We start from the raw sequence: 25479 nt of genomic DNA, 5'->3' as shown, positions 1-25479 counted from the left end.
ATAATCGGTCGACCTCTAGTCTTGATATGAATCAGTATCCAGGGGAAATGGACTGTAACCAATCAGATGGAGTGATTGATGGATACACAAGCAAATGCACTCCAATACAATACTGAGGGACAGTATTACCCAGTCAGTAGTGTTATTCTAACTCAACTAGGTAAGAAAAACAGTGACAATAACAGCCACACACACACACACACACACACACACACACACACACACACACACACACACACACACACACACAGATCTACAAACATTTGCTAACATGAATAGCCGCACACACCCATAGAAGCACACTTTACTCATTGTCTCACAGAATCACAAACACTTAGTGTGAACAATAACCAATCACACAACTCCCTTTCTTAATTCCTAGAAACACAGGGCATGATTACTGCTATTAGTGCTGCTAAGTGGACCAACATCATCTCAGACGCAATCTCAATTACAACCCTGAACATTCTGCTGGGACTGGAAGTAGTGTGTGTGTGTGTGTGTGTGTGTGTGTGTGTGTACCTGTACTGGCTGTCTGGCTGAAGGTCAGTGATCAGGTGACTGGTTCCTGTATCCACGGTAATGAGTTGATCGTCCAGACTGATGATGTAAGACGTTATATCCGCCCCATTACAGTTAGGCTCCTCCCACTTCAGGAAGAGGCAGGTGGAGGGGGACTGATCTGATTGGAGCTGGTCAAGCAGGAAGAAAGAAGAGACTGCGTCGGGATTAGTCGCTGGAGTCTGGAAGGTCATCTGTTCACTGTAAGGCCCCGCCCCAGCTTGGTTCACCGCCTGGCGAGGTGGAGAGAGAGAAAAAGAGAGTGAGTGAGAGAGATAGAGAGACAGAGACGGAGAGTGAGAGACAGAGCGAGTGAAAGACAGAGAGAGTGAGAGACAGAGAGACCGAGAGAGAGATTTGAGTTTTAAATCATCTTTATTGGGTCTGGGAGCCCACAACACAAACACTCATCTAAAACCATGGTTACACATCAATTAAAAGCACAACACCAAATCCTCCTCCACAGTAACTAAACATAACAGCCCTTGAATACCCCATATACTCATAAACAGTTCAATATTATTGACCAGCTTGTAATAGGTAAACTCAACCCTCAGTCTCACTGCCAACATCCCCTCCAGCATTCCCACCAAATCCACAGACCCCTGTCCCCGAATACTGTTCTTTCATGTCTTCCATATTGCTAATTTAGCTGACACAAAATTAAGCAAAATAACTACACCCCTTCGACTAAACCTGTACTTTAGCCCAAATATAAACAGTTGGGAAGAGAAAACCTCTCCCAGAGCTGAGAACCAAGAAGTGATCAGGTCAATCATCCCGACCAACCTGGGACACTGTAAAAACAGATTTACCAGATTTTCAGACTCAGCAGAGAATGGACACTCCTCCCCAACACTAGGATCCAGGTGTACCAGATGCAGAATGGACACTCCTCCCCAACACTAGGATCCAGGTGTACCAGATGCAGAATGGACACTCCTCCCCAACACTAGGATCCAGGTGTACCAGATGCAGAATGGACACTCCTCCCCAACACTAGGATCCAGGTGTACCAGATGCATGTTGGTGGCTATATCCAAATGTATTATCCTCCATTGGAGGTCAGCAGTCTTCGTATCAATAGGCAGTTTGTATAATGATCGCCAACATTCTTTTGGGGAGGCCCCTGGACCAAACACCCCCCCACCTCGTCAATTTGACCCCTTCCAGGGAAGAGGTATGGGACACTTTTAAACAGATTTTGTACATGGCCTTCTTTCCCACCACCTTGGACTCCCCAGCTCCGGGGTATGGAAGGAAAGCAGCATCCCCACATCCTCCTCTAATGTCCCCACCGCAGCACTAACATTCAGCGCAGGGAACACATAATCCAGACCCTCTGTCCTCCTCTAATGTCCCCACCACTAACATTCAGCGCAGGGAACACATAATCCAGACCCTCTGTCCACCTCTAATGTCCCCACCGCAGCACTAACATTCAGCGCAGGGAACACATAATCCAGACCCTCTGTCCACCTCTCATGTCCCCACCACTAACATTCAGCGCAGGGAACACATAATCCAGACCCTCTGTCCACCTCTAATGTCCCCACCGCAGCACTAACATTCAGCGCAGGGAACACATAATCCAGACCCTCTGTCCTCCTCTAATGTCCCCACCACTAACATTCAGCGCAGGGAACACATAATCCAGACCCTCTGTCTACCTCTAATGTCCCCACCACTAACATTCAGCGCAGGGAACACATAATCCAGACCCTCTGTCTACCTCTAATGTCCCCACCACTAACATTCAGCGCAGGGAACACATAATCCAGACCCTCTGTCCTCCTCTAATGTCCCCACCGCAGCACTAACATTCAGCGCAGGGAACACATAATCCAGACCCTCTGTCTACCTCTAATGTCCCCACCACTAACATTCAGCGCAGGGAACACATAATCCAGACCCTCTGTCCACCTCTAATGTCCCCACCACTAACATTCAGCACAGGGAACACATAATCCAGACCCTCTGTCCACCTCTAATGTCCCCACCGCAGCACTAACATTCAGCGCAGGGAACACATAATCCAGACCCTCTGTCCACCTCTAATGTCCCCACCGCAGCACTAACATTCAGCGCAGGGAACACATAATCCAGACCCTCTGTCCACCGATCAGAGTTGGAAGTATCAGTCGCATGCTGCCGATGAAGTACTGGCAAGGAATCACAGACCTCAGCAACGACCTTCCTCAGTAGGCGAGATGATCAGACCCCCCTCTTTCTCCCAGCTCTTCCAACGATCTGCTCCTGCTCTGCATCAGATGACCCAGCTTGGTACACCCCACACCTAACAGGCATGAACGTAGGCTGGCTGAACCCAGAGCACAGGCTCCTCCAACGATCTGCTCCTGCTCTGCATCAGATGACCCAGCTTGGTACACCCCACACCTAACAGGCATGAACGTAGGCTAGCTGAACCCAGAGCACAGGCTCCTCCAACAATCTGCTCCTGCTCTGCATCAGATGACCCAGCTTGGTACACCCCACGCCTAACAGGCATGAACGTAGGCTGGCTGAACCCAGAGCACAGGCTCCTCCAACGATCTGCTCCTGCTCTGCATCAGATGACCCAGCTTGGTACACCCCACACCTAACAGGCATGAACGTAGGCTGGCTGAACCCAGAACACAGGCTCCTCCAACAATCTGCTCCTGCTCTGCATCAGATGACCCAGCTTGGTACACCCCACGCCTAACAGGTATGAACGTAGGCTGGCTGAACCAAGAGCACAGGCTCCTCCAACAATCTGCTCCTGCTCTGCATCAGATGACCCAGCTTGGTACACCCACGCCTAACAGGTAATGAACGTAGGCTGGCTGAACCAAGAGCACAGGCTCCTCCAACAATCTGCTCCTGCTCTGCATCAGATGACCCAGCTTGGTACACCCCACGCCTAACAGGCATGAACGTAGGCTGGCTGAACCCAGAGCACAGGCTCCTCCAACGATCTGCTCCTGCTCTGCATCAGATGACCCAGCTTGGTACACCCCACACCTAACAGGCATGAACGTAGGCTGGCTGAACCCAGAACACAGGCTCCTCCAACAATCTGCTCCTGCTCTGCATCAGATGACCCAGCTTGGTACACCCCACGCCTAACAGGTATGAACGTAGGCTGGCTGAACCAAGAGCACAGGCTCCTCCAACAATCTGCTCCTGCTCTGCATCAGATGACCCAGCTTGGTACACCCCACGCCTAACAGGTAATGAACGTAGGCTGGCTGAACCAAGAGCACAGGCTCCTCCAACAATCTGCTCCTGCTCTGCATCAGATGACCCAGCTTGGTACACCCCACGCCTAACAGGCATGAACGTAGGCTGGCTGAACCCAGAGCACGGGACTGGATGGCAGTGTTGTAAAAAAGAGGCTCTTCAAAAAGCCACATCCCTGGTGCCTTACGGGACTTGACAAAGACTCTCCAAGCCTGCATAACAGACTCATAAAATGGAGTCAGGCCAGGCAAATCACCCCCCTCCAGCTTTAACATCAATGTGTAGGCTGATTCAACCCAGCTAGAACCGTCTCTGTACAACAATCTCTGGGCTGCTTGGAGCCGGAAAGCCATGATTCTAGAGGAAATGTCCACCAGGCCTTGCCCACCCTCGTGCAGTGGCAGGTACAGGGCTGCAGCTTTAATCCAGCGTTGTCCAGACCAGAAGAAATTGACAAGGGTCCTCTGAAGCTCTTGTATCAGACCCTTTGGTGGCTGTAAAATCATTAGTCTGTGCCACAGTGTAGAGGCAGCAAGATTATTAGCTACCAGTACCCTTCCTCTATAAGACAGCTGGGGTAGCACGCATTTCCACCGTGACAGTCTGGCACACACTTTCTCCACTACACCCTCCCAGTTCTTTTTCTGAAATACATCAGAGCCTAGAACCCCCCCCAAAGTCTTCATCCCATCTCTGCCCCACGAAGCCCCCCTGGTAACCGTGGAGCAGACCCCGTAAGCTGACCTGCCCACAGCGATTCACTCTTTTCCCAATTGACTCTAGCTGAGGAGGCCCCCTCATACACCTTTAGAGCGTTTGAGAGAACCTTCACATCCTCATCCCCTGTAATAAAACAGTCAGGTCATCTGCAGACACAGACAGTGCTGTCATAGGTCCCTTCATAACCCCTGGCTCAGAGAAACCAGTAAGCCTCACTCTAAAAAACAAACCATTGGTTCAATTGCCAGACAATATAACTGTCCTACCCCTATGGACGGGGATTGGCAGCTCAAATCACCACCACACCTTCACCATACATGAGGCCCCAGCATACAGTAAACTCATCCAAGACAAAAATACATCCCCAAACCCAAAGGCTTTCATTGTTTTGAACAAGTACTGGTGGTCCACATGGTCAAAAGCCTTCTCCTGACCCAAAGAAAGTAAACCCACATTCCCATCAGATAGTTTACAAATGTTTAAAACATCTCTTATTAGAAACAAGTCATCAACAATAGAGTGGTCAGGTACACAAACTGGTCCTTATGGATCAAAAGCCCCAGATACTCTTTCAACCTGTTTGAGAGACATTTAGATACAATTTTATATTCTGCGTACAGCAATGCAACAAGTCGCCAATTAGTTATAAGAGCCAAATCCCCCCTTTTTGGCAACAATGAAAGCACAGCACATTGACAGGATACAGGAAGAGAACCCTCATGAAAAGACTCACACACCACTTCATAAAAATCCTCCCCAATAGACCCCCAAAAGTGCTTATATAACTCAGATGGTAAACCATCGATGCCAGGGGCTCGGCCTGATGAGAGCTGCATAACTGCTGTGGACAGCTCCTGCAGAGTAATGTCAGAGTCCAATGTGAATCTCTGCTCAGGTCCCAAATGAGGAAGACTGTGTAACAACTGTTCAGTACACAGAGTCACAATCCTCCGCCTTATAGAGGGCAGAGTAAAAATCCACCCCATGTTGGCACATTTCACTGTCATCCGTGCTCACCTTCTCATCAGGGAGACGAAGGCAGACCATCTGTTTACATTGTAATGTTCATTGTCATCCGTGCTCACCTTCTCATCAGGGAGACGAAGGCAGACCATCTGTTTACATTGTAATGTTCACTGTCATCCGTGCTCACCTTCTCATCAGGGAGACGAAGGCAGACCATCTGTTTACATTGTAATGTTCACTGTCATCCGTGCTCACCTTCTCATCAGGGAGACGAAGGCAGACCATCTGTTTACATTGCAATGTCCACTGTCCTAGGTTACAAAAAAGCACTAGGAGCATCCATATCCTTGAGGCTAGCATAATGAGACCTAATCAAGGCACCCTTCACTCTTTCATGTAAAAACCACCTCAGTTCATGTCTCTTGTCCTGTAAGTTCATGACTAGTCCAGGGTCATTCTGAGTGAGCAACTTCAATTCAATATATTTGATGTCCTGTTCAAGGGCCCTGATAGTCTCTTTAACTTCAGTTTGAGACAGAGCAGTATACTGTTGACAAAATAATTGTATTTGGGCCTTCCCAACCTCCCACCATTGTCTCAAGGACTCTACATTCCCTTTTGTAATCCTCAATTTTTCCCAAAACAACAAAAACCTTTCACAAAACATGACATCATGTAACAACTTAACATTAAAATACCAGTAAGGTGATGACCTTCGTGCACAAGTGAATATCAACAGAAACAATATGGTGATCAGAGAAACCAACAGGAGTAATATCACACCTTCCAACCCTACTACAGTAGTGATCAGATACATACAACCTGTCTAACCTTCCAACCCTACTACAGTAGTGATCAGATACATACAACCTGTCTAACCTTCCAACCCTACTACAGTAGTGATCAGATACATACAACCTGTCTAACCTTCCAACCCTACTACAGTAGTGGTCAGATACATACAACCTGTCTAACCTTCCAACCCTACTACAGTAGTGATCAGATACATACAACCTGTCTAACCTTCCAACCCTACTACAGTAGTGATCAGATACATACAACCTGTCTAACCTTCCAACCCTACTACAGTAGTGATCAGATACATACAACCTGTCTAACCTTCCAACCCTACTACAGTAGTGATCAGATACATACAACCTGTCTAACCTTCCAACCCTACTACAGTAGTGCTCAGATACATACAACCTGTCTAACCTTCCAACCTGTCTACAGTAGTGATCAGATACATACAACCTGTCTAACCTTCCAACCCTACTACAGTAGTGATCAGATACATACAACCTGTCTAACCTTCCAACCCTACTACAGTAGTCATCAGATACATACAACCTGTCTAACCTTCCAACCCTACTACAGTAGTGATCAGATACATACAACCTGTCTAACCTTCCAACCCTACTACAGTAGTGATCAGATACATACAACCTGTCTAACCTTCCAACCCTACTACAGTAGTGATCAGATACATACAACCTGTCTAACCTTCCAACCCTACTACAGTAGTGATCAGATACATACAACCTGTCTAACCTTCCAACCCTACTACAGTAGTGATCAGATACATACAACCTGTCTAACCTTCCAACCCTACTACAGTAGTGATCAGATACATACAACCTGTCTAACCTTCCAACCTGTCTACAGTAGTGATCAGATACATACAACCTGTCTAACCCTACTACAGTAGTGATCAGATACATACAACCTGTCTAACCTTCCAACCCTACTACAGTAGTCATCAGATACATACAACCTGTCTAACCTTCCAACCCTACTACAGTAGTGATCAGATACATACAACCTGTCTAACCTTACAACCCTACTACAGTAGTCATCAGATACATACAACCTGTCTAACCTTCCAACCTGTCTACAGTAGTGATCAGATACATACAACCTGTCTAACCTTGCTGCACTGACACCACCTTCATTAGCTTTAAGCCATGTGTACGGCCTAACTGTTGCATTCCTTACTCTCCACACATCAGAAAGCTCAAACTCAGCTAATAAACCAGACAGGCAAGTGGCTGACCGCAGATGAGGTCAACAGTTAAATCTACTGTAGAATTCTAGTCCCCCCCTAAAACCATACACCCCTCTTGGTCACACTGTCTTAAGGTTTCCTTTATTTGATCAAATACAGCAATACGCTCTGTACCCTCATTAGGAGCATAAACATTAAAAAAAAAAAAAAATTAAAACATAACATCCACCTTGACCAATAAAACCCGGCCCGTGACATTCTCTGTTGTAGATACCACAGTCACCCCTAAACCTGAGGAAAACAAAATTGCCACCCCAGCACTGAAATTAGTACCATGACTGAGTATATGCTGCCCTTCCCACCACATACCCCAGTTAACCTCTTTAGCCTCATCACTATGTGTCTCCTGTAGGAAAACTACATTAAGCCGTTTCTGTTTTATTACTTCTAATTAGAGGTCAACCGATAAATCGGAATGACGATTAATTAGGGCCGATTTCAAGTTTTCATAACAATCGGAAAATCTGTATTTTTGGAAGCCGATTTTGCTATTTTATTTTTTACACCTTTATTTAATCTTTATTTAACGAGGCAAGTCAGTTAAGAACACATTCTTATTTTCAATGACGGCATTTTACGTAATTATGACATAACATTGAAGGTGTTGCAACGTAACAGCAATATTTAGACTTATGGATGCCACCTGTTAGATAAAATACGTAACGGTTCCGTATTTCACTGAAAGAATAAACGTTTTGTTTTCGAGATGATAGTTTCCGGATTCCACTTAATGTCCTAAGGCTTGTATTTCTGTGTGTTATTATGTTATAATTAAGTCTATGATTTGATAGAGCAGTCTGACTGAGCGATGGTAGGCACCAGCAGGCTCGTAAGCATTCATTCAAGCAGCATTTACGTGCGTTTGCCAGCAGCTCTTCGCTGTGCTTCAAGCATTGAGCTGTTTATGACTTCAAGCCCAGGCGTTACGAGGCCCACCTCTCCCTACATCAGTGGGCCCAAGCGTTACGAGGCCCACCTCTCCCTACATCAGTGGGCCCAGGCGTTACGAGGCCCACCTCTCCCTACATCAGTGGGCCCAGGCGTTACGAGGCCCACCTCTCCCTACATCAGTGGGCCCAGGCGTTACGAGGACCACCTCTCCCTACATCAGTGGGCCCAGGCGTTACGAGGACCACCTCTCCCTACATCAGTGGGACCAGGTGTTACGAGGCCCACCTCTCCCTACATCAGTGGGCCCAGGTGTTACGAGGCCCACCTCTCCCTACATCAGTGGGCCCAGGCGTTACGAGGACCACCTCTCCCTACATCAGTGGGCCCAGGCGTTACGAGGACCACCTCTCCCTACATCAGTGGGCCCAGGTGTTACGAGGCCCACCTCTCCCTACATCAGTGGGCCCAGGTGTTACGAGGCCCACCTCTCCCTACATCAGTGGGCCCAGGTGTTACGAGGCCCACCTCTCCCTACATCAGTGGGCCCAGGTGTTACGAGGCCCACCTCTCCCTACATCAGTGGGCCCAGGTGTTACGAGGCCCACCTCTCCCTACATCAGTGGGCCCAGGCATTACGAGGACCACCTCTCCCTACATCAGTGGGCCCAGGCGTTACGAGGACCACCTCTCCCTACATCAGTGGGCCCAGGCGTTACGAGGCCCACCTCTCCCTACATCAGTGGGCCCAGGCGTTACGAGGACCACCTGCGCCCCTCCTTCTGCTTTCTCCCTTGTCGGGCAAGCATGTCGCTTATGGCCAACAGCCCCACACTCAAAACACCGTTGACTACTAGTATAAGCCATATACAGTCTGTTGTCATACTTGACTTTAAACGATAACTCTAAAGTCTGCTCTCTACTCCAAAAACATAAACACCTGTCGCCGAAATGACATAACCTGTTTCAACGCCGGGTGTTTGAAATGACATAACCTGTTTCAATGCCGGGTGTTTGAAATGACATAACCTGTTTCAACGCTGGGTGTTTGAAATGACATAACTTGTTTCAACGCCGGGTGTTTGCAACCCAATGGGACAACCTTAATTAAATTTGCAAACTTCCCATACCGCAATAACTCGCGCTCCAACAGCTCATTGGGAATAAACAGCGGTACATTTGAAATCGTTACCCTTGTTGACGGAGAAAAAAGCAGCGTAACTTGAATAAACATTCCTTTAAGAAGTAGACCATGCTCAACCATCCGATCTACAAGACTCTCTTCTTTAAGAAGTACACCATGCTCAACCAGACACTCTTCTTTAAGAAGTACACCATGCTCAACCATACGATCAACCAGACGCTCTTCTTTAAGAAGTACACCATGCTCAACCATACGATCAACAAGACACTCTTCTTTAAGAAGTAGACCATGCTCAACCATACGATCAACCAGACACTCTTCTTTAAGAAGTAGACCATGCTCAACCATACGATCAACCAGACACTCTTCTTTAAGAAGTAGACCATGCTCAACCATACGATCAACCAGACACTCTTCTTTAAGAAGTAGACCATGCTCAACCATACGATCAACCAGACGCTCTTCTTTAAGAAGTAGACCATGCTCAACCATACGATCAACCAGACACTCTTCTTTAAGAAGTAGACCATGCTCAACCATCCGATCAACCAGACACTCTTCTTTAAGAAGTACACCATGCTCAACCATCTGATCTACAAGACACTCTTCTTTAAGAAGTACACCATGCTCAACCATCCGATCAACCAGACACTCTTCTTTAAGAAGTACACCATGCTCAACCATACGATCAACCAGACACTCTTCTTTAAGAAGTACACCATGCTTAACCATACGATCAACCAGACACTCTTCTTTAAGAAGTACACCATGCTCAACCATACGATCAACAAGACACTCTTCTTTAAGAAGTACACCATGCTCAACCAGACACTCTTCTTTAAGAAGTACACCATGCTCAACCATACGATCAACCAGACGCTCTTCTTTAAGAAGTAGACCATGCTCAACCATACGATCAACCAGACGCTCTTCTTTAAGAAGTAGACCATGCTCAACCATACGATCTACAAGACACTCTTCTTTAAGAAGTACACCATGCTCAACCAGACACTCTTCTTTAAGAAGTAGACCATGCTCAACCATACGATCAACCAGACACTCTTCTTTAAGAAGTACACCATGCTCAACCAGACACTCTTCTTTAAGAAGTACACCATGCTCAACCATACGATCAACCAGACACTCTTCTTTAAGAAGTAGACCATGCTCAACCATACGATCAACCAGACGCTCTTCTTTAAGAAGTACACCATGCTCAACCATACGATCAACAAGACACTCTTCTTTAAGAAGTAGACCATGCTCAACCAGACACTCTTCTTTAAGAAGTAGACCATGCTCAACCATACGATCAACCAGACACTCTTCTTTAAGAAGTAGACCATGCTCAACCATACGATCAACCAGACACTCTTCTTTAAGAAGTAGACCATGCTCAACCATACGATCAACCAGACACTCTTCTTTAAGAAGTAGACCATGCTCAACCATACGATCAACCAGACACTCTTCTTTAAGAAGTAGACCATGCTCAACCATACGATCAACCAGACGCTCTTCTTTAAGAAGTAGACCATGCTCAACCATACGATCAACCAGACACTCTTCTTTAAGAAGTAGACCATGCTCAACCATCCGATCAACCAGACACTCTTCTTTAAGAAGTACACCATGCTCAACCATCTGATCTACAAGACACTCTTCTTTAAGAAGTACACCATGCTCAACCAGACACTCTTCTTTAAGAAGTACACCATGCTCAACCATACGATCAACCAGACACTCTTCTTTAAGAAGTAGACCATGCTCAACCATACGATCAACCAGACGCTCTTCTTTAAGAAGTACACCATGCTCAACCATACGATCAACAAGACACTCTTCTTTAAGAAGTAGACCATGCTCAACCAGACACTCTTCTTTAAGAAGTAGACCATGCTCAACCATACGATCAACCAGACACTCTTCTTTAAGAAGTAGACCATGCTCAACCATACGATCAACCAGACACTCTTCTTTAAGAAGTAGACCATGCTCAACCATACGATCAACCAGACACTCTTCTTTAAGAAGTAGACCATGCTCAACCATACGATCAACCAGACACTCTTCTTTAAGAAGTAGACCATGCTCAACCATACGATCAACCAGACGCTCTTCTTTAAGAAGTAGACCATGCTCAACCATACGATCAACCAGACACTCTTCTTTAAGAAGTAGACCATGCTCAACCATCCGATCAACCAGACACTCTTCTTTAAGAAGTACACCATGCTCAACCATCTGATCTACAAGACACTCTTCTTTAAGAAGTACACCATGCTCAACCATCCGATCAACCAGACACTCTTCTTTAAGAAGTACACCATGCTCAACCATACGATCAACCAGACACTCTTCTTTAAGAAGTACACCATGCTTAACCATACGATCAACCAGACACTCTTCTTTAAGAAGTACACCATGCTCAACCATACGATCAACAAGACACTCTTCTTTAAGAAGTACACCATGCTCAACCAGACACTCTTCTTTAAGAAGTACACCATGCTCAACCATACGATCAACCAGACGCTCTTCTTTAAGAAGTAGACCATGCTCAACCATACGATCAACCAGACGCTCTTCTTTAAGAAGTAGACCATGCTCAACCATACGATCTACAAGACACTCTTCTTTAAGAAGTACACCATGCTCAACCAGACACTCTTCTTTAAGAAGTAGACCATGCTCAACCATACGATCAACCAGACACTCTTCTTTAAGAAGTACACCATGCTCAACCAGACACTCTTCTTTAAGAAGTACACCATGCTCAACCATACGATCAACCAGACACTCTTCTTTAAGAAGTAGACCATGCTCAACCATACGATCAACCAGACGCTCTTCTTTAAGAAGTACACCATGCTCAACCATACGATCAACAAGACACTCTTCTTTAAGAAGTAGACCATGCTCAACCATACGATCAACCAGACACTCTTCTTTAAGAAGTAGACCATGCTCAACCATACGATCAACCAGACACTCTTCTTTAAGAAGTAGACCATGCTCAACCATACGATCAACCAGACACTCTTCTTTAAGAAGTAGACCATGCTCAACCATACGATCAACCAGACACTCTTCTTTAAGAAGTAGACCATGCTCAACCATACGATCAACCAGACGCTCTTCTTTAAGAAGTAGACCATGCTCAACCATACGATCAACCAGACACTCTTCTTTAAGAAGTAGACCATGCTCAACCATCCGATCAACCAGACACTCTTCTTTAAGAAGTACACCATGCTCAACCATCTGATCTACAAGACACTCTTCTTTAAGAAGTACACCATGCTCAACCATCCGATCAACCAGACACTCTTCTTTAAGAAGTACACCATGCTCAACCATACGATCAACCAGACACTCTTCTTTAAGAAGTACACCATGCTTAACCATACGATCAACCAGACATTCTTCTTTAAGAAGTACACCATGCTCAACCATACGATCAACAAGACACTCTTCTTTAAGAAGTAGACCATGCTCAACCATACGATCAACCAGACACTCTTCTTTAAGAAGTAGACCATGCTCAACCATACGATCAACCAGACACTCTTCTTTAAGAAGTAGACCATGCTCAACCATCAACAGATCAACCAGACACTCTTCTTTAAGAAGTAGACCATGCTCAACCATACGATCAACCAGACACTCTTCTTTAAGAAGTAGACCATGCTCAACCATACGATCAACCAGACACTCTTCTTTAAGAAGTAGACCATGCTCAACCATACGATCAACCAGACACTCTTCTTTAAGAAGTAGACCATGCTCAACCATCCGATCAACCAGACACTCTTCTTTAAGAAGTACACCATGCTCAACCATCTGATCTACAAGACACTCTTCTTTAAGAAGTACACCATGCTCAACCATCCGATCAACCAGACACTCTTCTTTAAGAAGTACACCATGCTCAACCATACGATCAACCAGACACTCTTCTTTAAGAAGTACACCATGCTTAACCATACGATCAACCAGACATTCTTCTTTAAGAAGTACACCATGCTCAACCATACGATCAACAAGACACTCTTCTTTAAGAAGTACACCATGCTCAACCAGACACTCTTCTTTAAGAAGTACACCATGCTCAACCATACGATCAACCAGACACTCTTCTTTAAGAAGTAGACCATGCTCAACCATACGATCAACCAGACGCTCTTCTTTAAGAAGTAGACCATGCTCAACCATACGATCAACCAGACACTCTTCTTTAAGAAGTAGACCATGCTCAACCATACGATCAACCAGACGCTCTTCTTTAAGAAGTAGACCATGCTCAACCATACGATCAACCAGACGCTCTTCTTTAAGAAGTACACCATGCTCAACCATACGATCAACCAGACACTCTTCTTTAAGAAGTAGACCATGCTCAACCATCCGATCTACAAGACACTCTTCTTTAAGAAGTACACCATGCTCAACCAGACACTCTTCTTTAAGAAGTACACCATGCTCAACCATCCGATCTACAAGACACTCTTCTTTAAGAAGTAGACCATGCTCAACCATCCGATCTACAAGACACTCTTCTTTAAGAAGTACACCATGCTCAACCATACGATCTACAAGACACTCTTCTTTAAGAAGTACACCATGCTCAACCAGACACTCTTCTTTAAGAAGTAGACCATGCTCAACCATACGATCTACAAGACACTCTTCTTTAAGAAGTACACCATGCTCAACCAGACACTCTTCTTTAAGAAGTACACCATGCTCAACCATACGATCTACAAGACACTCTTCTTTAAGAAGTACACCATGCTCAACCAGACACTCTTCTTTAAGAAGTAGACCATGCTCAACCATACGATCAACCAGACACTCTTCTTTAAGAAGTGGACCATGCTCAACCATACGATCTACAAGACACTCTTCTTTAAGAAGTACACCATGCTCAACCATACGATCAACCAGACATTCTTCTTTAAGAAAAAACACCACCGCTTTATTCATCCGGGACCCATAAGCAACATTCTCGTATTCTACATTCTCTCCTACGGCGACCAGAAACTCCTCCAGAGTGACAGTAGCTTCAGTAACACACCTAAAGCCGTGCCGAAGTGACAGGGACAGCGTCCCCATATGAGTCACCATCCCCGACAAAACCAGGGTAATTTCGACACGGAAAAAAATATATACTTAATTCTACCACAAAAAATAAATAAAACTAATGATAACCTCAATCATGCAGAGGATGAAAAAAAAGATAGCACCAAGAAAAGGAAACGTAAAAGAAAAACCAAGATATCTAACTCTACACAACACTCGCACTCACACAATTCCCAGCATGCACCAAACACACTCAGCATGCAGAGAGAGAGACAGAGAAATCTGTAGTGTTTGCTTTTTAAATGGTTTATTACCTTACTCACAAATAAAGACATATCATTAAGTGGCCTGACAAACACACACACACTGCTAATGTTGTTATTGTCCTATTGTCCTCTAGTCTCCTAATAACATCAGTGATATAAACCACATAGATGAGTCATAAAGAAATCAGCCATAAAATCAACTAGAAAATAAATCACGAGTCCTACAACGGGGCAGTGTGTGTGCGAGAGAGGGTGTGTGGCGTGTGTCTACATACGTTTGTGTGTGTGTGTGTGTGTGTGTGTGTATGTGTGAGAGCGGGGTGCATGAACTACAATCTATCAAGCTCAACCTTTCCTTGACCTTCACAGACAGTTTGACAGTCAGCTCTAGAGCCCAATCACCTTATTGTAAGATGTTGTTAGCGAATGTACATGTGTGTGTGTGTAGTCTACAGCAATAGTGTGTGTGTGTGTGTGTGTAGTCTACAGCAGTAGTGTGTGTGTGTGTAGTCTACAGCAATAGCGGGTAACTGTAGTCTACAGCAGTAGTGTGTGTGTGTGTACCTGTGGTCTACAGCAGTAGTGTGTGTGTGTGTGTGTAGTCTACAGCAATAGCGGGTACCTGTAGTCTACAGCAGTAGTGTGTGTGTGTGTGTGTGTGTACCTGTAGTCTACAGCAGTAGTGTGTGTGTGTGTGTGTGTGTGTGTGTGTGTGTGTGTAGTCTACAGCAGTAGTGTGTGTGTGTACCTGTAGTCTACAGCAGTAGTGTGTGTGTACCTGTAGTCTACAGCAGTAGTGTGTGTGTACCTGTAGTCTACAGCAGTAGTGTGTGTACCTGTAGTCTACAGCAGTAGTGTGTGTGTACCTGTAGTCTACAGCAGTAGTGTGTGTGTACCTGTAGTCTACAGCAGTAGTGTGTGTGTGTGTGTGTGTGTGCGCGTGTAGTCTACAGCAGTAGTGTGTGTGTGTGTGTACCTGTAGTCTACAGCAGTAGTGGGTGTGTGTGTACCTGTAGTATACAGCAGTAGTGTGTGTGTGTGTGTGTGTGTGTGTGTAGTCTACAGCAGTAGTGTGTGTGTGTATCTGTAGTCTACAGTAGTAGTGTGTGTGTGTACACCTGTAGTCTACAGCAGTAGTGTGTGTGTGTGTACACCGGTAGTCTACAGCAGTAGTGTGTGTGTGTGTGTGTGTGTGTACCTGTAGTCTACAGCAGTAGTGTGTGTGTGTGTGTACCTGTAGTCTACAGCAGTAGTGTGTGTGTGTGTGTGTGTGTGTGTGTGTACCTGTCGTCTACAGCAGTAGTGTGTGTGTGTGTGTGTGTGTGTATATCTGTAGTCTACAGTAGGAGTGTGTGTGTGTACCTGTAGTCTACAGCAGTAGTGCGTGTGTGTGTGTGTACCTGCAGTCTACAGCAGTAGTGCGTGTGTGTGTGTACCTGCAGTCTACAGCAGTAGTGTGTGTGTGTGTACCTGCAGTCTACAGCAGTAGTGTGTGTGTGTGTGTGTACCTGCAGTCTACAGCAGTAGTGTGTGTATACCTGCAGTCTACAGCAGTAGTGTGTGTGTACCTGCAGTCTACAGCAGTAGTGTGTGTGTGTGTGTGTGTGTGTGTGTGTGTATACATGTAGTCTACAGCAGTAGTGTGTGTGTGTACCTGTAGTCTACAGCAGTAGTGTGTGTGTACCTGTAGTCTACAGCAGTAGTGTGTGTGTACCTGTAGTCTACAGCAGTAGTGTGTGTACCTGTAGTCTACAGCAGTAGTGTGTGTGTGTGTGTGTGCGCGTGTAGTCTACAGCAGTAGTGTGTGTGTGTGTGTACCTGTAGTCTACAGCAGTAGTGTGTGTGTGTGTACCTGTAGTATACAGCAGTAGTGTGTGTGTGTGTGTGTGTGTGTGTGTGTGTGTAGTCTACAGCAGTAGTGTGTGTGTGTATCTGTAGTCTACAGTAGTAGTGTGTGTGTGTACACCTGTAGTCTACAGCAGTAGTGTGTGTGTGTGTACACCGGTAGTCTACAGCAGTAGTGTGTGTGTGTGTACACCGGTAGTCTACAGCAGTAGTGTGTGTGTGTGTGTGTACCTGTAGTCTACAGCAGTAGTGTGTGTGTGTGTGTGTACCTGTAGTCTACAGCAGTAGTGTGTGTGTGTGTGTGTGTACCTGTCGTCTACAGCAGTAGTGTGTGTGTGTGTGTGTGTGTGTATATCTGTAGTCTACAGTAGGAGTGTGTGTGTGTACCTGTAGTCTACAGCAGTAGTGCGTGTGTGTGTGTGTACCTGCAGTCTACAGCAGAAGTGCGTGCGTGTGTGTGTGTACCTGTAGTCTACAGCAGTAGTGTGTGTGTGTGTGTACCTGCAGTCTACAGCAGTAGTGTGTGTGTGTGTGTGTACCTGCAGTCTACAGCAGTAGTGTGTGTATACCTGTAGTCTACAGCAGTAGTGTGTGTGTACCTGCAGTCTACAGCAGTAGTGTGTGTGTGTGTGTATACATGTAGTCTACAGCAGTAGTGTGTGTATACCTGTAGTCTACAGCAGTAGTGTGTGTATACCTGTAGTCTACAGCAGTAGTGTGTGTGTACCTGTCGTCTACAGCAGTAGTGTGTGTATACCTGTAGTCTACACCAGTAGTGTGTGTATACCTGTAGTCTACAGCAGTAGTGTGTGTGTGTGTGTATACATGTAGTCTACAGCAGTAGTGTGTGTATACCTGTAGTCTACAGCAGTAGTGTGTGTATACCTGTAGTCTACAGCAGTAGTGTGTGTGTACCTGTCGTCTACAGCAGTAGTGTGTGTATACCTGTCGTCTACAGCAGTAGTGTGTGTGTGTGTGTGTGTACCTGTCGTCTACAGCAGTAGTGTGTGTGTGTGTGTGTGTGTGTATATCTGTAGTCTACAGTAGGAGTGTGTGTGTGTACCTGTAGTCTACAGCAGTAGTGCGTGTGTGTGTGTGTACCTGCAGTCTACAGCAGTAGTGCGTGTGTGTGTGTACCTGTAGTCTACAGCAGTAGTGTGTGTGTGTGTGTACCTGCAGTATACAGCAGTAGTGTGTGTGTGTGTGTGTACCTGCAGTCTACAGCAGTAGTGTGTGTATACCTGTAGTCTACAGCAGTAGTGTGTGTGTACCTGCAGTCTACAGCAGTAGTGTGTGTGTGTGTGTATACATGTAGTCTACAGCAGTAGTGTGTGTATACCTGTAGTCTACAGCAGTAGTGTGTGTATACCTGTAGTCTACAGCAGTAGTGTGTGTGTACCTGTCGTCTACAGCAGTAGTGTGTGTATACCTGTAGTCTACAGCAGTAGTGTGTGTATACCTGTCGTCTACAGCAGTAGTGTGTGTATACCTGTCGTCTACAGCAGTAGTGTGTGTATACCTGTAGTCTACAGCAGTAGTGTGTGTATACCTGTCGTCTACAGCAGTAGTGTGTGTATACCTGTAGTCTACAGCAGTAGTGTGTGTGTGTGTACCTGTCGTCTACAGCAGTAGTGTGTGTATACCTGTCGTCTACAGCAGTAGTGTGTGTATACCTGTAGTCTACAGCAGTAGTGTGTGTGTACCTGTAGTCTACGACAGTAGTGTGTGTGTGTGTGTGTGTGTGTACCTGTCGTCTACAGCAGTAGTGTGTGTATACCTGTCGTCTACAGCAGTAGTGTGTGTGTACCTGTCGTCTACAGCAGTAGTGTGTGTGTACCTGTAGTCTACAGCAGTAGTGTGTGTGTACCTGCAGTCTACAGCAGTAGTGTGTGTGTACCTGCAGTCTACAGCAGTAGTGTGTGTATACCTGTAGTCTACAGCAGTAGTGTGTGTGTGTACCTGTCGTCTACAGCAGTAGTGTGTGTATACCTGTCGTCTACAGCAGTAGTGTGTGTATACCTGTCGTCTACAGCAGTAGTGTGTGTGTGTACCTGTCGTCTACAGCAGTAGTGTGTGTGTACCTGTCGTCTACAGCAGTAGTGTGTGTATACCTGTCGTCTACAGCAGTAGTGTGTGTATACATGTAGTCTACAGCAGTAGTGTGTGTATACCTGTAGTCTACAGCAGTAGTGTGTGTGTGTGTGTATACCTGTAGTCTACAGCAGTAGTGTGTGTATACATGTAGTCTACAGCAGTAGTGTGTGTATACCTGTAGTCTACAGCAGTAGTGTGTGTGTGTGTGTATACCTGTCGTCTACAGCAGTAGTGTGTGTATACCTGTAGTCTACAGCAGTAGTGTGTGTGTGTACCTGTCGTCTACAGCAGTAGTGTGTGTATACCTGTCGTCTACAGCAGTAGTGTGTGTGTACCTGTAGTCTACAGCAGTAGTGTATGTGTACCTGCAGTCTACAGCAGTAGTGTGTGTGTGTGTGTGTGTGTGTGTGTGTGTGTGTGTGTGTGTGTGTGTGTGTGTGTGTGTGTGTGTATACATGTAATCTACAGCAGTAGTGTGTGTGTGTGTGTGTGTGTGTATACCTGTAGTCTACAGCAGTAGTGTGTGTATACCTGTAGTCTACAGCAGTAGTGTGTGTATACCTGTAGTCTACAGCAGTAGTGTGTGTGTACCTGTAGTCTACAGCAGTAGTGTGTGTGTACCTGTAGTCTACAGCAGTAGTGTGTGTGTACCTGTAGTCTACAGCAGTAGTGTGTGTGTGTGTGTATACCTGTAGTCTACAGCAGTAGTGTGTGTATACCTGTAGTCTACAGCAGTAGTGTGTGTGTACCTGTAGTCTACAGCAGTAGTGTGTGTATACCTGTAGTCTACAGCAGTAGTGTGTGTATACCTGTAGTCTACAGCAGTAGTGTGTGTATACCTGTAGTCTACAGCAGTAGTGTGTGTATACCTGTAGTCTACAGCAGTAGTGTGTGTGTGTGTGTGTACCTGTCGTCTACAGCAGTAGTGTGTGTATACCTGTAGTCTACAGCAGTAGTGTGTGTATACCTGTAGTCTACAGCAGTAGTGTGTGTATACCTGTAGTCTACAGCAGTAGTGTGTGTATACCTGTAGTCTACAGCAGTAGTGCGTGTGTGTGTGTGTACCTGCAGTCTACAGCAGTAGTGCGTGTGTGTGTGTACCTGTAGTCTACAGCAGTAGTGTGTGTGTGTGTGTACCTGCAGTATACAGCAGTAGTGTGTGTGTGTGTGTGTACCTGCAGTCTACAGCAGTAGTGTGTGTATACCTGTAGTCTACAGCAGTAGTGTGTGTGTACCTGCAGTCTACAGCAGTAGTGTGTGTGTGTGTGTGTATACATGTAGTCTACAGCAGTAGTGTGTGTATACCTGTAGTCTACAGCAGTAGTGTGTGTGTACCTGTCGTCTACAGCAGTAGTGTGTGTATACCTGTAGTCTACAGCAGTAGTGTGTGTATACCTGTCGTCTACAGCAGTAGTGTGTGTATACCTGTCGTCTACAGCAGTAGTGTGTGTATACCTGTAGTCTACAGCAGTAGTGTGTGTATACCTGTCGTCTACAGCAGTAGTGTGTGTATACCTGTAGTCTACAGCAGTAGTGTGTGTGTGTGTACCTGTCGTCTACAGCAGTAGTGTGTGTATACCTGTCGTCTACAGCAGTAGTGTGTGTATACCTGTAGTCTACAGCAGTAGTGTGTGTGTACCTGTAGTCTACAACAGTAGTGTGTGTGTGTGTGTGTGTGTACCTGTCGTCTACAGCAGTAGTGTGTGTATACCTGTCGTCTACAGCAGTAGTGTGTGTGTACCTGTCGTCTACAGCAGTAGTGTGTGTGTACCTGTAGTCTACAGCAGTAGTGTGTGTGTACCTGCAGTCTACAGCAGTAGTGTGTGTGTACCTGCAGTCTACAGCAGTAGTGTGTGTATACCTGTCGTCTACAGCAGTAGTGTGTGTGTGTACCTGTCGTCTACAGCAGTAGTGTGTGTATACCTGTCGTCTACAGCAGTAGTGTGTGTGTGTACCTGTCGTCTACAGCAGTAGTGTGTGTGTGTACCTGTCGTCTACAGCAGTAGTGTGTGTATACCTGTAGTCTACAGCAGTAGTGTGTGTATACATGTAGTCTACAGCAGTAGTGTGTGTATACCTGTAGTCTACAGCAGTAGTGTGTGTGTGTGTGTATACCTGTAGTCTACAGCAGTAGTGTGTGTATACATGTAGTCTACAGCAGTAGTGTGTGTATACCTGTAGTCTACAGCAGTAGTGTGTGTGTGTGTGTATACCTGTCGTCTACAGCAGTAGTGTGTGTATACCTGTAGTCTACAGCAGTAGTGTGTGTGTGTACCTGTAGTCTACAGCAGTAGTGTGTGTGTGTACCTGTCGTCTACAGCAGTAGTGTGTGTGTACCTGTAGTCTACAGCAGTAGTGTATGTGTACCTGCAGTCTACAGCAGTAGTGTGTGTGTGTGTGTGTGTGTGTGTGTGTGTGTATACATGTAATCTACAGCAGTAGTGTGTGTGTGTGTGTGTGTGTATACCTGTAGTCTACAGCAGTAGTGTGTGTATACCTGTAGTCTACAGCAGTAGTGTGTGTATACCTGTAGTCTACAGCAGTAGTGTGTGTGTACCTGTAGTCTACAGCAGTAGTGTGTGTGTACCTGTAGTCTACAGCAGTAGTGTGTGTGTACCTGTAGTCTACAGCAGTAGTGTGTGTGTACCTGTAGTCTACAGCAGTAGTGTGTGTGTACCTGTAGTCTACAGCAGTAGTGTGTGTGTGTGTGTATACCTGTAGTCTACAGCAGTAGTGTGTGTATACCTGTAGTCTACAGCAGTAGTGTGTGTGTACCTGTAGTCTACAGCAGTAGTGTGTGTATACCTGTAGTCTACAGCAGTAGTGTGTGTATACCTGTAGTCTACAGCAGTAGTGTGTGTATACCTGTAGTCTACAGCAGTAGTGTGTGTGTGTGTGTGTACCTGTCGTCTACAGCAGTAGTGTGTGTATACCTGTAGTCTACAGCAGTAGTGTGTGTATACCTGTAGTCTACAGCAGTAGTGTGTGTATACCTGTAGTCTACAGCAGTAGTGTGTGTATACCTGTAGTCTACAGCAGTAGTGTGTGTATACCTGTAGTCTACAGTAGTAGTGTGTGTATACCTGTAGTCTACAGCAGTAGTGTGTGTATACCTGTAGTCTACAGCAGTAGTGTGTGTGTACCTGTAGTCTACAGCAGTAGTGTGTGTATACCTGTAGTCCACAGCAGTAGTGTGTGTATACCTGTAGTCTACAGCAGTAGTGTGTGTGTGTGTGTGTGTGTATACCTGTAGTCTACAGCAGTAGTGTGTGTATACCTGTAGTCTACAGCAGTAGTGTGTGTGTGTGTGTGTGTGTGTGTATACCTGTAGTCTACAGCAGTAGTGTGTGTGTACCTGTAGTCTACAGCAGTAGTGTGTGTATACCTGTAGTCTACAGCAGTAGTGTTTGTATACCTGTAGTCTACAGCAGTAGTGTGTGTGTACCTGTAGTCTACAGCAGTAGTGTGTGTATACCTGTAGTCTACAGCAGTAGTGTGTGTGTGTGTGTATACCTGTCGTCTACAGCAGTAGTGTGTGTATACCTGTAGTCTACAGCAGTAGTGTGTGTGTGTACCTGTCGTCTACAGCAGTAGTGTGTGTGTGTACCTGTCGTCTACAGCAGTAGTGTGTGTGTACCTGTAGTCTACAGCAGTAGTGTATGTGTACCTGCAGTCTACAGCAGTAGTGTGTGTGTGTGTGTGTGTGTGTGTGTGTGTGTGTGTGTGTGTGTGTGTGTGTGTATACATGTAATCTACAGCAGTAGTGTGTGTGTGTGTGTGTGTGTGTATACCTGTAGTCTACAGCAGTAGTGTGTGTATACCTGTAGTCTACAGCAGTAGTGTGTGTATACCTGTAGTCTACAGCAGTAGTGTGTGTGTACCTGTAGTCTACAGCAGTAGTGTGTGTGTACCTGTAGTCTACAGCAGTAGTGTGTGTGTACCTGTAGTCTACAGCAGTAGTGTGTGTGTACCTGTAGTCTACAGCAGTAGTGTGTGTGTACCTGTAGTCTACAGCAGTAGTGTGTGTGTGTGTGTATACCTGTAGTCTACAGCAGTAGTGTGTGTACACCTGTAGTCTACAGCAGTAGTGTGTGTGTACCTGTAGTCTACAGCAGTAGTGTGTGTATACCTGTAGTCTACAGCAGTAGTGTGTGTATACCTGTAGTCTACAGCAGTAGTGTGTGTATACCTGTAGTCTACAGCAGTAGTGTGTGTGTGTGTGTACCTGTCGTCTACAGCAGTAGTGTGTGTATACCTGTAGTCTACAGCAGTAGTGTGTGTATACCTGTAGTCTACAGCAGTAGTGTGTGTATACCTGTAGTCTACAGCAGTAGTGTGTGTATACCTGTAGTCTACAGCAGTAGTGTGTGTATACCTGTAGTCTACAGTAGTAGTGTGTGTATACCTGTAGTCTACAGCAGTAGTGTGTGTGTACCTGTAGTCTACAGCAGTAGTGTGTGTATACCTGTAGTCCACAGCAGTAGTGTGTGTATACCTGTAGTCTACAGCAGTAGTGTGTGTGTGTGTGTGTGTGTATACCTGTAGTCTACAGCAGTAGTGTGTGTATACCTGTAGTCTACAGCAGTAGTGTGTGTGTGTGTGTGTGTGTGTGTATACCTGTAGTCTACAGCAGTAGTGTGTGTGTACCTGTAGTCTACAGCAGTAGTGTGTGTATACCTGTAGTCTACAGCAGTAGTGTTTGTATACCTGTAGTCTACAGCAGTAGTGTGTGTGTACCTGTAGTCTACAGCAGTAGTGTGTGTGTACCTGTAGTCTACATCAGTAATGTGTGTATACCTGTAGTCTACAGCAGTAGTGTTTGTATACCTGTAGTCTACAGCAGTAGTGTGTGTGTACCTGTAGTCTACATCAGTAATGTGTGTATACCTGTAGTCTACAGCAGTAGTGTTTGTATACCTGTAGTCTACAGCAGTAGTGTGTGTGTACCTGTAGTCTACATCAGTAATGTGTGTATACCTGTAGTCTACAGCAGTAGTGTGTTGCGGGGGTCAGGTCTGATACTTCACACTGGGTCTCTGGTCCACAGTAGATCAGCTCCATAGGCTCCTCCTCCCTGGACCAGTCCAGGCGATACTCTGAGATGTCAGAGCCTGATCCTTCAGGACTCTACAACACACACAACCACAACACAGAACCTTTTAGAACACACGACCAGATTAGAACACAGGAGAAACACACAGGACGGAACCAAACATCCAATCAGACACTAGACCCATGTAAGCTCTCCCAAACACGTTTGTCTCTCTGTCTCTCTGTCTCTCAATTCAATTCAGTTGACTTTATTGACATGGTAAGTTCATTATTACTTCCATTGTCAAAGTATACCTTTAGAAACATAAAAAATATATATATTTCTATATAAATAAATGGTTGGACCAACAGCAATAATAATAGTAGTAGTGGACATGGAATTACCATTAACAACAACAACAATATTAATGAGAACAACAATACATTAAAGCAATGGTAGTAGACCAGTGTCAGCATGACTGAGAAGACACGGTATGAAAAGAAGACAAAACACGATGGGAAATATCGACATTACTTTGTACTTTTCACTGGCTGTCCCTCAGGTTGTGGCAGCAGGACACATATTTGGCCGCCAAAACTGCACATTTTGGCTTTTCACCGAATAAATATTTAAAAAAATTCTTCATCTTTTATAGTTTCAAATTCTTTCTATTGAATTATAATTTTGGGAAAGAAATATTCTCTTAGGTCTGAGTATTTGTCACAGTGTAATAGGAAATGCAGCTCTCTCTCTCTTGTAATTTGGAGGCAGACCGAAGTGCATATTGTCTCTGTTCTAGATGGAAGTGTAGAGAGAGTGTAAAGCTAGATAGACAGGCAGTACCTCCCAGCTGACTGTTAGACAGGTGGTGTTGTTCAGAGTGATGAGTGGCGCCACACACTGGCCTGGAGGACCCGCTGCTGTCGTCACCTCCACTGCCTCAGAGTACTCTCCAAACTACAGGAGTAAACAGGAAACATACAGATCACATGACAGGAAACATACAGGTCACATGACAGGAAACATACAGGTCACATGACAGGAAACACACAGGTCACATGACAGGAAACACACAGGTCACATGACAGGAAACATACAGGTCACATGACTGGAAACACACAGGTCACATGACTGGAAACACACAGGTCACATGACTGGAAACACACAGGTCACATGACTGGAAACATACAGGTCACATGACTGGAAACACACCGGTCACATGACTGGAAACACACCGGTCACATGACAGGAAACACACCGGTCACATGACAGGAAACACACAGGTCACATGACAGGAAACATACAGGTCACATGACAGGAAACACCGGTCACATGACAGGAAACACACACACATTATAGGAAAAATAAAAACAATTCTAGTAGCTGGCTCACAAATGATAAAGTCTGTTTGATCAACCGTTGAATTAGATTTAGGCTCAGCTCAGATCGGGCGCATATGAAACTTTAATCAATCAAACATGACTTTTCGAGCATGACTATTCCTGCATTCAAATCATTTCTATGATTGCTAAATGGGGCAGAGTGCCTTGACATGGCTGTAGAATAGATAGAGGCTGCAGCAGATGGTTGATCA

At 45.4% G+C, this 25479-nt stretch overlaps 1 protein-coding gene across 1 annotated transcript in view; it reads right to left on the bottom strand.

Annotated features, from left to right (window-relative positions):
* The window catches only part of LOC115121805 (fibronectin type III domain-containing protein 3B-like), a 149549-nt gene that overhangs the window by 31859 nt on the left and 92211 nt on the right, over positions 1 to 25479 (bottom strand). Inside the window, 3 exon segments of the mRNA XM_065024546.1 lie at positions 523 to 794; positions 23831 to 23980; positions 24729 to 24842. Coding sequence (XP_064880618.1) covers positions 523 to 794; positions 23831 to 23980; positions 24729 to 24842 — 536 coding nt within the window.

Source organism: Oncorhynchus nerka, linkage group LG2 (assembly GCF_034236695.1).
Source record: "Oncorhynchus nerka isolate Pitt River linkage group LG2, Oner_Uvic_2.0, whole genome shotgun sequence".
Taxonomy (NCBI): Eukaryota; Metazoa; Chordata; class Actinopteri; order Salmoniformes; family Salmonidae; genus Oncorhynchus; species Oncorhynchus nerka.
Note: the sequence above shows the minus strand (reverse complement) of the source record. Positions and strands in the feature narration are given on the sequence as shown.